Here is a 15441-nt window from a genome sequence, read left to right as displayed (position 1 = left end):
CACCATGTGGCCATTTAAAAATGATGTTGCCTTTTAGCACATTACTCTTTACACGACATTACAGCTACATTTCTTCTTTTATAATTTTACTGTTTTTTAGTTATAAAAATAAATAAATAGAGTCAAAACTTATTTCACTGTCCGTATGTAATCCCAGAAGACACAGGCATTTTGACTAACTACTTACAGTAGTGCATATAACATGCAAGCAGACATAATAAAATCATCAATAATAAAATCTACAGTCCTCGTCATTCCAAACTCTTAAAGGAGGAACACTGGCTTGTGGTTGTCGTTTTCCTTCCTCACCTTCACATCTCCTACTTCCTTTGGAGATGAACAACTCTGACAAAACCTCTCCACAAGAAAGAGTACCTGCTGCACACCCAGAGTCCTCAAAACCTGAGCCCACCTTATTATGTTCTACAGGTGGTCTTAAAAAACACGTTTATTGCCTCACCTCATTTAAGTCATTCAGCCATTTAATTATTTTATTTATTTTGACATGTCTGACTCTCTCCCTGTTTTATTTTCCCCAGAGACCTCGGTCAGCTTCCTCTTTCTCTCTCCTTGCATTGTGAGGCTGAGGAGGATCTCTAGCTTGCCCGGTTAGTAATTTTAATTTTATAATTTTTCCCTGTTTTATTGTGAGCTTGCTCTGCTAACTGTAAACACTGCTATCAGCAAGAATGTACGACATTAAAGATTGAATTAACTAACTAAATTTAGCTGACATAAAAAAATACATTAATAACAAAAGAAATGTAAAAAGCTACATTTAAATCTTCTATGAATGTATAAAATCTAATACCTTTATACTACATAAAGTATTGAAACTCTGGAACAATATGACTTATTAGGGTCCCATATAGTTTTACTGTAGCGTCCCTTCAACACCACTCTCCGCCGCTAGATGTCGCTGGTCCCTGCGTGTTGTGGCTTGTAGGCTGGGGGGGTGGGCTGGCTGGATGTGGACTGCTGGGGGCAGCTGGGTATGTGTGTGTCTGTGAGTGTGTTTAAGACGCGTCGACTGGAGCAGGAGCAGCAGCAGCAGGAGGGGGACTTGAAAACTTCCCTGCGTCCAGTAAGAGCGGGGATTTGGCGATTTAGAGGCTTCCAGTCCAGCTGCGATCGTCGGAGAGGAGGACCGATCCGGTTCTCGGCACTGGAACCATTTCCGGCCAACATGGATGATTTAGGTAAGTTCGTTCGCCGCGGAGGCAACATTAAAGCAGAGTGTGTGCTTTTAGCGTAAACACACAATGCTAGCGCTGGAGGGCTGACCAGCCCGACGACGAAGAGGAGGGGGGCTTTTTCCGCAGGTGGTCAGTAGATGTAGTTGGCTTGTTTAAGTCGCAAGTGTTCCCCGTTGCCAGGTGGGCTGAGTTATCCAGGTTCTGCTGCGAGCAAGTGCGGGGTTAAATGTACAAAAGGGCCTCGCGTGCTGCTGGCACGGGGAGGCATCTCGTTACTACGATAATGAATGTAACAGTCGTCTTATTAGCTGGTAACGTGAAGATAGTCCGCTGGACGGTACGTTTGCACTGTCCTCCTCAACAATGGGTGACGGAGTCGTGCAGGACTGCCGGAACTTTTTCATGCGCACACCTGGGATGAATGCGTGAATCAAACCGCGGCCCCTTTGGCTTTTTTTTTTTTTTTACACTGGTACACTGACCTATGCAGCCCCTCCTGCTGGGTGTCAGGATTATATAAGTGCCGCAGCAGGTGGGAGAGAAACAGTCCCATTAGTGCAGACTCTGGTGACACGCGATCATTGACAGAGTAACACAGTTTGTTTGATCAGTTGGATTCAGCTGATTGTTGCCAAGCACGCGCAGACGAATCCAAGAGACCCGTGTTGCTTCTGCCGGTGGGGGGGGGGTCTAGGTTCTCTTGCTTTAGTAGTTTAACATTCTCACTATGAGCCAGTCAATCCTCAACTTACTTTAGATTGACAAGCTTACAACCGTGCATTTACAAAACTGGAAGAAGCAGCAAGAGGCTGGGAAAGTAAGAGGTACATAAAGGAACAGTTTAGGAACATTTTAAGTGGCAGCAGGTCAGATGATTGCTTATAGAAAAACATTTTAGAGAGGTAGAGTTTCTCTGATGGGCCGGGGTTTACAAATCTGGAGGGAATCTGTAGAAATCTCTGTGTGCAAGGGGACAAGGCCAAAAATTGGGAATTCTTCCAGAAATCATTGTCTGTGAACACGGTTTGTCATGCTATCTGCAAATGCAGGTTAAAGATCTATCGTGCAAAGAAGGAGCCAAACGTGAACATGATCCAGAAACGCTGCAGTTTAAAATGGGCTGAGGCAAAGTAGAAAGCTGTTCTGTGGTCACACGATTTGAAGTTTTAAATTGTTTTAGGAAAATATAAGGGAGACCATCCAGCTTCTTACCAACGCTCAGTTCAAAAGCCTGCATCTGTGCGCGTGGAATTGACACTTTGCACATCTGGAAAAGCAGATGCTGAAAGGGATATACAGATTTTAAAGCAACACATGCTCCCATCAAGGTGACGTATTTTTTAGGGAAGGCTTTATGTATTTTAGCAAGACAATGGTGAACAGCATACTGGATCAATTACAACCACATGGCCTGCCTGCAGTCCCGACCTTTCACCAGCTGAAAACATTTGGATACAGGACTGTTGAGCAGCTTATATCAGACAAGAATGGGACAACAATCCTCTCACAAACGTTCAGCAGCTGCTCTCCTCTGTTCCCAGATGTTTACAGATCGTTGTTAAAAAAAGATGGGATGCTAAACGGTGGTAAACATGATCCTGTCCCAGATTTTTTTTTAAATGTGTTGCTGCCATCAATTTCAGAATGACCTTTATTTATTCATTTTTTTTAATGTAAGATTTTCTCAATTTAAACTATATGTTTTCTATGTTCTACAGTGATTAAATTAGAGGCTTATGAGATTTTCAAGTCATTGCATTCTGTTTTTATTTACATTTTACACAGCATCCCAACTTTTTTGGGAACTGCGATTTATCTCCAGGGAGATAAAAGCATCCAGTGTAATTAAATACTAAATAGAAGTAACGAGGCTTGCACATGGCTATCGGATCAGCAGTTTCTTGTTAGTTTTTCCCCGGTGACTGCATGGTTAAGTTTAGCAGGACATCCACGAAATGCATAGGAGTCAGGTTCATTGGTTGCTATAAAAAACACAACCAGTGTGTTTTTGTGAAGTCAAAGATGATGAATGCCTTGCAAAAGCCATCCAAAGGGGATTAGCACCCTCCGAGAGCTGCAGGTGGACTTGCTGGGAAGAATGTTACAGGCACGGCTTCATCTTTCAGGTTCTGCATGTATAAAATATCAAAAAAGGAATGAAACAATGGTGTTCCTTTTTTTTCTGTTTTCACCTGGATGTAACCCTTTCGGGCCAAAACCCAGATCTCTGCTTTATGCGTTGGTAGTGGGAGTGTACCAAGAAGTCACTCTATATCCAGTCAGCGTTTATGGATACATTCTCAGCTTACACGGGCGAAGGGCTTTCCTTAAAGTAGCTATGTAAAAAAATCCAGCCAAGGGTAATTACCATGTCACAGGGCTGTAAATTCTGTCATCATTTTAGCACAGATATGTAAAAACTGTTGCACACATACGTAGCGAAACGTTGACACCAGATCCTCCCCGTGCGATTGATAGATCTCTGTTATCACGCTGGAGCTATGGAGCTACAGCAGGAAACTTTACCTCCACCTGCTTATGAAAATTGGATGCGCTGAAGGTTTAAAATGGCTTTAGAAGCAGTAGGGGATATAAAGAAGCACCACCGGTGGAGTTTGAGTGAGCCAGTCTGTCTAGTACACAACTCAAAGAGGACAACGAAGTCTAGGTGTATTTTTAGCCCGAGGAGAGTCCGTCTTCAAGAGCTGAGCCAGCAGGAGCACCAGGAAACCTTTCACCATCCTGCTCTCATCTCTCTCTGCCCTGTTTTTCTCACTTTCATTCATTTTTTTTCCTGTCAATTAACTGGCTTGTCTTTACTCCTAAGTCATTTTTTCCTGTGATCCACACATGTTCACACCCAGGGCTTTTGTTATATCACTGTGTTCCTTCCGCAGCGTCCGCGAGAGCAGAGCACTGCTGATCTCAGGCTGGATGTCAGGGTGAATCAGGCCCACATGCAGGGTTTGGGCCTCAGCCAAAATTTATCCTCTTTAAAAACGCTGCACTGCCCCACCCTCTCTCTTCCTACTCCCCACCATTCCTGTGGTGAGCCACATGGGAAACTGCAGGCTCCAATCTATTGACAGTTTTAAGCTGGCTGAGTTTGCAAGAGAGGAGGTTATTTGGCTCAAAGCAGATCGCAAAGCTTGATCGCTTGCAATTATCAGCTTTTTTTTGTTCCTCCCCCTCCTTTGTTTTTCTTATGCAAGACGTGTAATTGTGTTATTTGCATCTCCTTTTGTTTGTGCAGTCCTTGTGGTCTAGGTGCTGTGGCATGTTCTGAGGCAAACTTTCATTGACCTCCCCTCCTCAGCTATCAGTGCTGTAGAGCGTTGCTCCGTGCTTCACTGCCCTGGGCCTGCAACAACACGACATGAATGTCAAACAGCCTAAAAAGTTAACTTCCCTTTTACTGACTAATGCGCAGCACCTTTCAGTATTTCCTTTTTATGTCTGCAAATACAGTAACCGCTGCGTTTGTCTCTCACTCAGATTAATACGTTTCGCTGTCACTTTCTCGGCATCACTTCAAGTGGAACGATTCCTCAGAGCACTGGCGGCGCAGCAGCTGCAGTGTTGGAAATGTCACTCACCTAGTGGGCGTGGGCAAAGCAGTTCTTTTACAAAGTCCAAATGAGATGTGATGTAGCCTAGATACCCAGCAGAGTCTAAATTTAGGTTGGCTTATTGTTTGTAGACCAAAGGAAACATCAGACGCCGCTCACGTGAACATCTGTCATTTTTTTCCCCGCATGTTCTGTGTTACACTGCGACACAGATGTCATGTGTGCCTGAGCGATACTTTTTTATTCTGTCAGCGACGCAAAACGAGCTAGAAACTTTCCCCTTCTCTTTTTTGCACTCACTCGTTTCCAGCAATTGTTCTATTTCTAATTCCAGATTTAGCTAGAAGGCCGTTAATGTTGTCTGCCATCAACAAAGCAGTTGAAGGAAATATCACGAAACCTGCCCGGTAGTTTTTTGCATAATCTTGTGCAGTCTGACCTAAGAAATTATTTTGCAATTATACGTCAATAGATGGTGTAAGGGGAAGCAAACGAGATGAATTTGCAAATAGATGGAAGTACATACCTGAATTTCATGCTAACGTAATGACCTGAATTTCCTTTGATGTGTTATTAAGATTCTTTGAACGAATAGTGTGACAGTTACAGCTACATATGTCAACGGGGGATCTTTCTGAGGTGTCGGGAGGCAAATTTTGTGATCTTTGGACTAGCCATGATTTTGGAAAGGACAGCCACCAAGAGATGAGATGTTTCACTGTGTGACAGACTTCAGGCCAGGGTGAGCCTGATGCTGTCGAAAGCAAGGCAGGAAGTCTACGTTGTGACCGCCAAATTACACTTCCCAAGTGTACCATATTCAGATACAGAATATGTAGATTTACAATTACTTGTAAAAAAAAAAACAAAAAACAAAACATGGAAACATATTCAATTATTTTATGTAACTAAGTATTCAGTTATTAGGCTTAAAGCAGCGATGTCACACTGATTTTTTTTTGTTGTAGCCGATGTACAGCGCACTTGGAGAGAAGTTTAATCACACATTAATTCCCTGAGATATTTTTTATATTAATATATAAAAAAAAGTTTAGTTATACATCTCACTGTTTCTACATGATGAAGAAATAATACATTTTTATAGTGGATAGTGGCAAAACGGGACCTTTTTTTTCATTTAATGGTTTATTGATTACTTGATGGCTTTGGTGTAGTGAATGGTCATGGAGGAGGTCTTTATCAGTAGGAAAAGCTGTAAAACTTGTGGAAATACAGCTAAAAGCCTCAGATTTATTTCACATTTTCTTTGCGCGTTCTCTTTGTCGGGCTGATTCTGCCCCCTTAGCCTTATGCTTGACATCCCTTAAAGAAAAAGAAGACAGATTATCTTTACTGTTGAAGAAAACCTTCATTATCTTTACAAGGACACAATATATTTATTTCCTATTGGGCAAAGGTGTTGTTGCTCTTCCTTTTTTTTGCTCATCGATGTTGCATTGCAGCTTAAAAAATAATTTGAAAGTTATTTACCAGGAATTGAGATTTCTGCAGAAGATGACACTAAGTTGCGTTATTTGAAATAGTGAGTTCAGTACTTTTTGAGTTTAAGAGGAAAGTTGCAGTGTAGCTTTGTCTGCTTCTGTTACTGTTTTTGATTATGGTTGCTCATTGCTGTGCTGAGGTGCAGCTCTAAATCAGTACTGAGTACTGTGAAGTGTAAAAATGTGACTAAGCTTGAAAGTTCACATTATTCAAAATCCTCTGGGGGTTTTTTTTTTTCCAGTAGACCACAGAAAAACCCCTGCAACCACTTGTCTGTAGGGACTCTTGCCCACGCTCGATGATAAGTCTCTAGTGACACATGCATGCAAGTCAGACATTCAGTGTGGCAGCTAAAGGCTAGAGAGAATAGCTCACCTCCTCCTCGGTTTGTCCATCTCTTTGACTTTTAAAAATAACGATTCTGCAGGGCTTTGAAACATATGGTGCACTTACACACACACACTCACTTATATGCACTGAAAACAGAACTTATTCACGCTACTGATCACAGAGCGTTGGTGTGGACACACATCTCTGAATAGGAAGCTGACTAAGCAGCAGCAGCCGTCGCGTTATCTCTTATGGTCTCAGCACACGGTAACAGCAGCCTGCCAGACCGATACTCAAGCAGCTACTATAGAAAAAGCCCTCAAGTTAAAAACAAAAAAACATATTTAGAGTCACAAGATACAAGCGAAACCTCTCCATCTTTAGTATTTCTGGAGCTATAGTCTAACCACAAGCCAGACTGTTGTTACCACAATGTGCACTATTTTATTTTTTTTGGTCAGCTGATTTTTCTGCACTTTTTTTATTGGGCAGCTTCACATTCAGCTTGTAGCCATGATTCTATACTGTTGACTGACATCCTGGTGGGTTGTAGTTTTGGTCATTCTAAATGATGAAGCTGCCACATCTTGTTCCATATTGACTCTCCGAATGACTTCCTTGCTCGAGTTCTTGTCTTTGTTGCTTTTTTTCTGATGTTTCCATTATTTGTGTATACACTAGAAGCCATTGTCAGCCTTCCTCATCCCTGCTAAGCTCTGATGAGTTATGCTCCCTGCTGACTTTGCTGCAAGACTCTCATCCCTGCCAGTCCATCAGTGACTGACAGCTCAGTTGATGCGATGCTGCGGCTCCTTTGATGCGAGCCGGGGAACAGCTGGTGTAACAGTTTTGCATAGACGATGGTAATTGTGAAATTTTGTTTGGTCGCGGTAAGAGGAAGCACCATGTTTTTGTAACTATACTGGCGTTAAAAAAGTGGCCCAGTGCTTCCATTTAAAGCCTCTCCAGCTCCCGTGAATATCACATGGCCTTTCAGATGCTTTTAAGCCTCTCCCCTAATTGCTTCCTAAATGTCATTTTTCATAGAGGTGGCACGTTGATGTGGCTGCAGGCTGAGATAAGACATCACTGCGTTATTAGGAAATGTGTTTGTGCCTAGCAGGTTTCCTCTGCCCTTGGCACAGGTTTAAATAGTCATTAACGCGCTGCCGGTGCTGCCCTACTTTGGGGTATAGAGCTACCACAATGAAAGCTTTTGATGAAATTGGGAAGTTGGGAGAGTGGAGGAAAAATGAGTGTGTGCAAAAGTGTTTGTGTGCGCGAGCGTCTCAGCTGGACTGAGCATTAGCTCTGTTTACAATCAACATCTGGCTTGGTTAAAAGGGTCAGTGCGGACACTCCGATCAGCTCCCATTAATGTTAATGGCAACACTCATGTGAGGATTAGTGCTCCTCAGGTTTATACGGGTGTAGTATTAACATGAGAATACACAATTATAAGTGGCTTCTGGCACTTGGATGGAGTTGATTGTTTTCCAGTGAAATGATCTGGCCCACTTTGCAGACCTCGCTAACCCTCCTCTTCATCCCCTTTCCTTCTGTCCTTGTCTTGCCGGAGGGGACAAAGAGCTGCTTTTTTTTCTGGTGCTATGACCTACTTCAGCCCAGGAAAAGACAAACCCGAACGAGCTGATTAATAAAAGGAGAAAATTGCCCATCTTTTTTTATTTTATTTTGCATAGCAAGCTTTGCAAAGTAACATAAAAACTGAGAATCATTTTCAGCTTGAGATTGTAGTTTATTAAGAAATCTCCTCTTATCTACTTACATGCTTTCTCTGGAGATTTCTCAATTTCTATGATATGATATTATGCATGATGCATGAAGATTAAAGTACGTCAGTTCTTAAGCCAGATTTGTATTAATTCTACCCTGTAACGATTATCTGCAGTTTTATTCGCTTCATTTGAACTATAACAAAGAAAATAGCTGGTATTTGTGTTTTATAGTTACTGTTGTATCAGAAACCGAAGCCATATAACTCACTGGTCTATACTGTAGTTTGTATTTTTACATTTATCTAAAGAAGGAACAGTTAAATCTTAACAGTAAAGTGCAGTTTTGCACGCACACATGTATTGTATATATAGAATTGGGTCAGGGATAATGCACAAAATCTACAGACAGTGTGGCACTTCTGCTTCTCTCTAGATCGGTAACCTGTAGTTTGCCCTCAATTACTCCCTAAATCAGTAGATTCAGCAGCTGACAGCAAACACTAGCATTCTCTGTTTGGTGGTAGGGCTGAAAAAGGTTTGGGTTAATGGGGAAACGTCATCACAGCAGAGACTTCTTTGTAGTCCAGTGCAGACTTCCTGTTATAATTATAAAACCTCAGCATGGCTTTATGCAGATATTCAGGAAGCGCTTCTTTTGCTCGTGGCTCTGCAGTGTATTTTTGCTCTTACTTTCAGTGGAGAGTCATCCATTCAGTATAACAGTGAAAATGATCGTCTCTTTTAGTAGACGACCCCACCCTGCTCTCCCGCATGGTACTGCTGAAGTAATTTCAAGCGGCTTTCACTTCATTCACATGCACACAGTCTCTCAAAACAACCAGACTGGGCATCGGTTAAACCCCAAACTGCCTCAGCCTTTCTTTAAAAACCTTTGAGTTAACGGGGGTTTTGAGTGAGAATAGGATGGAAGTGAGAAAAAGCAAGAGGGGTTTTTTATTATGATTTTAGTTTTAGTTTATGCTATTTGTATATGTACAGCACTTTGTGAACCCTGGTTTAAATAAAGGTCGTATAGTATGGTAAGAGGACATGTTGTATCTTTTCCCTGGTTTTGTTTCAATTGCAGATACTCTCCTCGTTAGTCCCATGTATATTATTTGAACATTAAAATTGCTGCTTTCATTACCTTCCTCTTCCCTTTAAATGTAATAATTCCATTTAGTTGATAACAGGAGAGCAAGAGAGCAACAAAAACAGCAGAAGCCAAGTAAACCAAGCAGCAGCCGACATGTAAATAAGCGGCAGAGAGAAGAAGAAGCGGAACTATTAATAACAACAAATGTCTGTGTGATATTAATAATAACGATCGTACTGAAATGTGAATTGTGACTTTTTTTTAAAAGCATCTCAGCGATCTCTGTCACGTTCCCACCGTGCAGAGTGAAAAGAAAATATAAAAAATAATAACTAATAGTTAAGATCCAAAGTCTGATGTCCACTTTTTTGCTGCTTTCACTGTGACTGTTGTGAGGCAAGAGGACAAATGTGTAATCGTGTAAAAGCAAAGCTGAAATAATATCACTAATGGACTTGCTTTCTTGGATGAAAAGCTCCCAGAGATCTTACCAAGGAGCCACCTGGATATAAATGCTATAAATATGTTATAAAAGTTAAGATATGGCACAGTTTTTGTGTCGGTTGGGTTTTATTGGATGAACTTGCAGTGGCGGAGGCGTCGGGACGCTGGTTTGACACTTTGAAGTGGTACTTCCTCCGTGGAACTTGACAGAGATGAGGTGTCGTAGTAGTTCAGCAGTTAGCATGATGTGGTTCAACCTTTCTCAGAACAAACGTGTGATCAGTGTTAGAAGTGTTTTTTTTGTTTTTTTGTTTTTTTAAATCAAATAGCTGACCTAACTTTTCCTCTCGCCTCAAGTCACAGTAGACTAATCGCCTCTTTCTCAGACAAAGGAGTATGCATGTAACACAGAAAGAGAATCATTATGAGCTTTGAAGTTTATTTGGTGAATAGTTATCAATTTGATACCCAGCAGGATCAAAGTTTGCATTTATTTTTATTAGTAACTGGTGGAGTGAGTTTAATATTGGCTCTTCTATTAGCTTTTTTTTTTTTTTCTTTTTTGGTCATTAAATCCTGGGAAATATTACCTCCTCCTGTGTTAAATGCTTTAATTTGCTCAGCAAACATTCAGTGTCTTTGAAGCTCTGCTGTTAGTTGCTGGGGAGGTTTGTGTATAGTGGGTTTGTCATAGTGTTTTGCAGAAAATTAGCTGCCCGCTGGGGCAGAAAATTGTGAAATGAGAGCAGAGAGATTGAACCAAAACAGTGAAGTTATGCCCTGGGGTTCTGCTTTTTATGAAATTTCCACCATGCAAATTGCAAGTTGCAACATGAGATCATCCTGTCTGGTGGTAATTTTGGCACTTATGACTGTTAAAAAGAGGCCAAAACCTCCCACAAGGCTTTATAGAGCTGAAGGAACCGGAAGAGTCTTAGTCATTTTGTCCATTGTTAAAATAAACAAAGTGATAGCCTTGCAGGATTAGACTTAAAGGCACTAAAAAGGTTGATTCTTTTTAAAAAGAAATCTAAAGATAAACTGTAAAAGATGTCTGTTTACTTGTTTTTGCATTTGTCATTTAGATGTAGAAAGAAAATACTGGGCACAAGGCAGAAACACAGCTAGAACTACATCTAATGATAAATTCCTTAGTCATTAGATTATTTAATGTTATTGCTATGTTAATATTAAAATACTTGATGTTGATCTTCTCCTGCTTTGTGTTATGTTTTGTGTGTGCTCGCTTTGCATGCATCGATGTACTCTCTCACACTGGAGTGCATGTTGCTGTGTAAGCAGCTGCATTCTGTCTGCATAAAATAGCATCTGTAGCACTTAATTGATCTTAGAGTTACTGTGTAGTAAAATATGAAACTGCATTGATTCTAATGGTCTGCAGGAGGTGACAGGTGAGTTTGCCAAAAGAAAATGACTTGCATGTGAGAATGAGAAAATTACAGTACTGTTAATTGTTATATGACCTCATTAAAACACTTTCTTAATAAGTTTGTGGTCTCAGTCGCTTGTTTGAAGTCTAATTTGCCGCTACAATATATTCCGCTGATACCACCAGTAAAAGTAAAGTAGATAATAAAAGGTATTCTTCAGGGCTGTGGTGGCCTTTGCTTTCACAGTCAAATTCAGCTCTCACTCAGCACACCTGATGATGATCTGTCAAGATTGGTGACCTATCCAGGGTGTACCCTTCCTGCAGCAGCTAGGACATTGTAAGGTTTGGTTTTGGTGGTCATACACTCTGTGGTCATTAACAAGAAAGTTTTATTTTGAGCGTTACTCTGAGAACATTCAGATCAAAGAAATGACATCATATTTCTTTTTCTATAGAGTACAAGTGCATACATGTTAGAGCAGATGTACAAGTGCAGAACTTGCTGGGTGGTCTGTAACGCATGACTATTGCTTTGACCATCATGGTCATCCATCATCTGCTTCGTGTCTCCTCTCCCACAGGTCAGGGTCAGCAGGAAAGTATTTATAGCGTGCCTAGATGCCTCAGTGTGTCTCTCCGGTATGTGTAGTCAGCCATGCTGAAAGGCACCTGCGTTCAGTGTCGCCGTCCACTGTTGCACCCGTGTGTGCGTTAGTCTCCTGCGTGATTCAATTTTGTGCTCACGTAGCCGTCGAAGCGCTCCAAATGAACGCAGGCACAGGCCTTCTGCTATCTAACACGAGCCCGGAGGACTGTACGGCGCATGTTTTTTCTTCCTCTTCTGGTACAAGCAAAGAGAAGGATTCATCATTTCATGTGATGGTGTGTCAGGTTGTGTCACATTGAAAGGCTAGTCCTGTCTGAACGGCACATGAAAGGCTTCGTGTCACCACATGAGTCTCAGAACAGCAGAATACTAAGATTGTTCCACACATTTTATTGCATTTTGAAGCTTTGCTGTTTTTTTCCTCCCTCAAAGCGGATCTTAATCCAAAAGTCTGACTTTTTACCTTTTCTTTCTTGCCTTCAGTCCCTACTTTTCTGTCCTATCGCACTGTCTCGTTAAGCTGGCATGCACCTCGCATTTTTCTCCGCCTCTCCTTCTTTTTCTCTCACATGGAAGACGAGCTGTGGCACGCAAGAAATTTGTATCAGCCGGCGTGCACCTTGCACAATGACAGATGCACAGTAAAGAAATGAAAAGAATGAGGATAGAAAGATGTAGAAAGGGCAGAGAACATGGGTAAACTCGCTGCACAGCCAGGATCTTGCCGCTTAAATTTTCCTTGTAGTTTCACTTTGGTGTCAGCTCATATCTCAGTAAATGTCTTGGCATTTATGAACCTAGCAGATAAAGACTTTTCTGTATACCAGCCCTGAGAAGGGAAGGGGGGGAAAAAAGCTTGAGCTTGGCACTTGCACGTAGCTCAACATCATCCCCTGCAGGCTGATAAATGTACTGCGCTGTTGCGTTGAAATGAACTGCTACCAGCTGGGTTAAATAAACAGGAGTAGATGTGTTGAATAGTGAACAGCATTGATTCATTCCAAGCAGCGGTCAGCACTTATAGAAGCTCATGCAGTCAGTGCAGGGTCAAACAGACAGGACATCCTGTCAGGGATAATGGAGACTTGCCTTTGTTGACATTCAGGAGCACGAGTCTTCCTGTTTGTCTAATTGGATTCTGTTCATATTTTATGTGTTTTATGTTGAGTTTGACTGTGAAAAGTAGTGACTTACGTGCTGTCGACATAGTTGAGTCTTGAAATTGTTTCCTTCTCAAACCCTCCCTAACCTCTCCCTTCATTCCTCATTTTCCTGTCTTTTTCATCTCTTCTTCTTTCCACTCAAGTTTTCCTAGTCCCCCTTTTATCTTTCTCTTTCTCTTTCCTATAATGAGCCCCATGTGAAACTGTCTTCGTGTAATTAAAATGCACACCATTCATCTGGGAGGAAGGGAGTCTCCTTAATCTGCGTCAACCCACATTTTAGCCTCTGAGGATTGCCTGCTGCATGCCACACTCACACACACTTCCCAGTTTCACTCCTCTCTCTCTCGACACTCCTACCACCATTCCTCATTGTTTGAGCCCAGCTGTGCTCTGCCGTGTCACATTCAGTGTCGTGCACGCAGAAACCGACTGAATGCTGGTGTTTTTCTGTGTTCATTAGCTGCAAATTAAGAGGGATGACTGAGTTTAATTGATGTATTCAGGCTGTTAGCTCTACGTGCAGCCTGTTTTTTCTCCAGGTGCTGAAAAGCAGATTTGTCCCCCTTATAAAACCTCCTTCTTCCCAAGAACTCCGGGGAATTAACCTGCGCTCACTAACAAAATACAAAAACAAGCTCACCTTCACCTTTCAGTAGAAGACATGAAACCATGTTTCAGTAGATATTTAGCACAGGTTTTTATGTGTTCTTTATTTTATTCCTCTTTTCATTTTTGGCCTTTGGAGACCATGTGTGTGTTTTGCACTGGAGTCTGTGTCACGGTATGTTCTCTTGGCAGAGGAAGCTGACACACCTCAGTGTGCTTGTGTAGTTTGTGGATGGGTCAGAGCACGTCTAACATGCTGCATTTACTAAACAAACACAGCCCTAAAACTTAGCTAAATTATATTCTGTTCATTAGGACTGCGCGCTAATGACATTGCCGTGGGAAATGAGCTGTTGATTTCAATTAGCGTGCCTTATTTTGGTAAAGCCTCTCTCTTGTATTTGAAGTCAGTATTCTGGTGTAAGGCAGTGCCAAACAGAGTATGCGTATCTGTAGCCTGGAGGTTCATGTTTTAGCAGTAACTGTATTTTAGAGAAGCAGATTCTTTATTACCAGGGTTAAATCTAGTTCAGCTTGAGAGCTAAGTTGATTAACATCTCTTGTGTAAACCATCTGGACTAACATGTGTTCACTGAAGTCTCCACCAGCTGTAGTAAAACTTTGTTCTGACATCAGTAACAGATATGAGCCCTGCAGATATTTGTACCATTTATTTATGCAGTATTTCAAAAAAGTATCTGATGAAACCTAAATTATGTTCTGCTGTGATTTGCGTTAGTTCTGATTTATTCTCATCAGATTTTTTTAGGTTGTTCTTCTGAATGCTTTACATAGTTATGTGGTGTGGTGTAGTGTGGCTCAAATTAGGGTAAAAAATGTTGGACTAAAGTAAAGTGCTGTTCATAAATGATGTTTTGTAAGCTAAATGTACATGGAAAAATTCATTATTCATCACAATACAAAAACAAAAGTTGATCTGTGTATAAAAGATGGGACCCAACTTCAGCAGGGGCGAGCCCTGTGGTTGTCAAAAACTCAGATAAAAAATAGTTGTATGGCGCTCCGCAATGGGAATCTTAAAGTAAAAATCCCATTCATATTCTCCATAGGGATTTTGATTATGAGCCATAATGCTGTAGGCATTGAGAGTAGACTTTCAACGAGCTGTGACGCTAAAATGATGGTATGATATCAACCTTGTTTTAATAAAATCCTGTGTTATTCACGATGTCATGGAAAAGAAATTATTCTTCCCACAATCCTCAAAGACTGATGGATGGAGACCGTTGTTACTATGGAAGCGTTTAAACCACAAAATGTCAGGTCACTTGAAAACCCATGAGTAGTTACTTCACTGTTAAAAGTGAACAATCTTATACCTTTGGCTTTTCCATGTTCTGTTTTTTTGTGATGCAGATCAAATCTTTGTGTGTAGCTGCTTGGCTTGGTTCGGTTCAAGGCTTTAAACTCTTTATATAAGGATCTGATGAAATGGCAGTGGAGAAAGTGGATGGGAGGTTCACTTCCGAAACCGGACCTCTAAAAAAAAAAATAGGTCTTTTGGGAAATTATCCTACTGCTGTTTTTTATTTTAAAAACTTCCACGTGAATTTATGCTTAAAATCGCCGGTTTCAGATTTGATTGAATACAGCGTGGCGTTCGGTTCGGAAATTATGGCTCTCTGAGGATGAAGCCAGCTATGAGCCTACCTGGTGATTGAAAAGTCACGACCCCACATAAAAGTGCAGTGTCCCTCGCTTTTTAAGTCCCTCACGTGTGAGGGTTTTAAAACACCAAGATGGTGACAGCCACTAAACACTGGGTGACGTA

General features: G+C 41.3%; 1 protein-coding gene across 1 annotated transcript in view; it reads left to right on the top strand.

The window, feature by feature from the left end:
- The first annotated feature begins 864 nt into the window (after positions 1–864).
- LOC113022750 (paxillin-like) overlaps positions 865–15441 on the top strand; it is a 37524-nt gene continuing 22947 nt past the window's right edge. Inside the window, exon 1 of the mRNA XM_026168493.2 lies at positions 865–1199. Coding sequence (XP_026024278.1) covers positions 995–1199 — 205 coding nt within the window. The 5' untranslated portion in view covers positions 865–994. The remainder of the gene's footprint in view (positions 1200–15441) is intronic.

This window comes from Astatotilapia calliptera, chromosome 5 (assembly GCF_964374335.1).
Source record: "Astatotilapia calliptera chromosome 5, fAstCal68.1, whole genome shotgun sequence".
NCBI classification, from domain to species: Eukaryota; Metazoa; Chordata; class Actinopteri; order Cichliformes; family Cichlidae; genus Astatotilapia; species Astatotilapia calliptera.
This window is presented reverse-complemented; position numbering and strand designations above follow the sequence as displayed.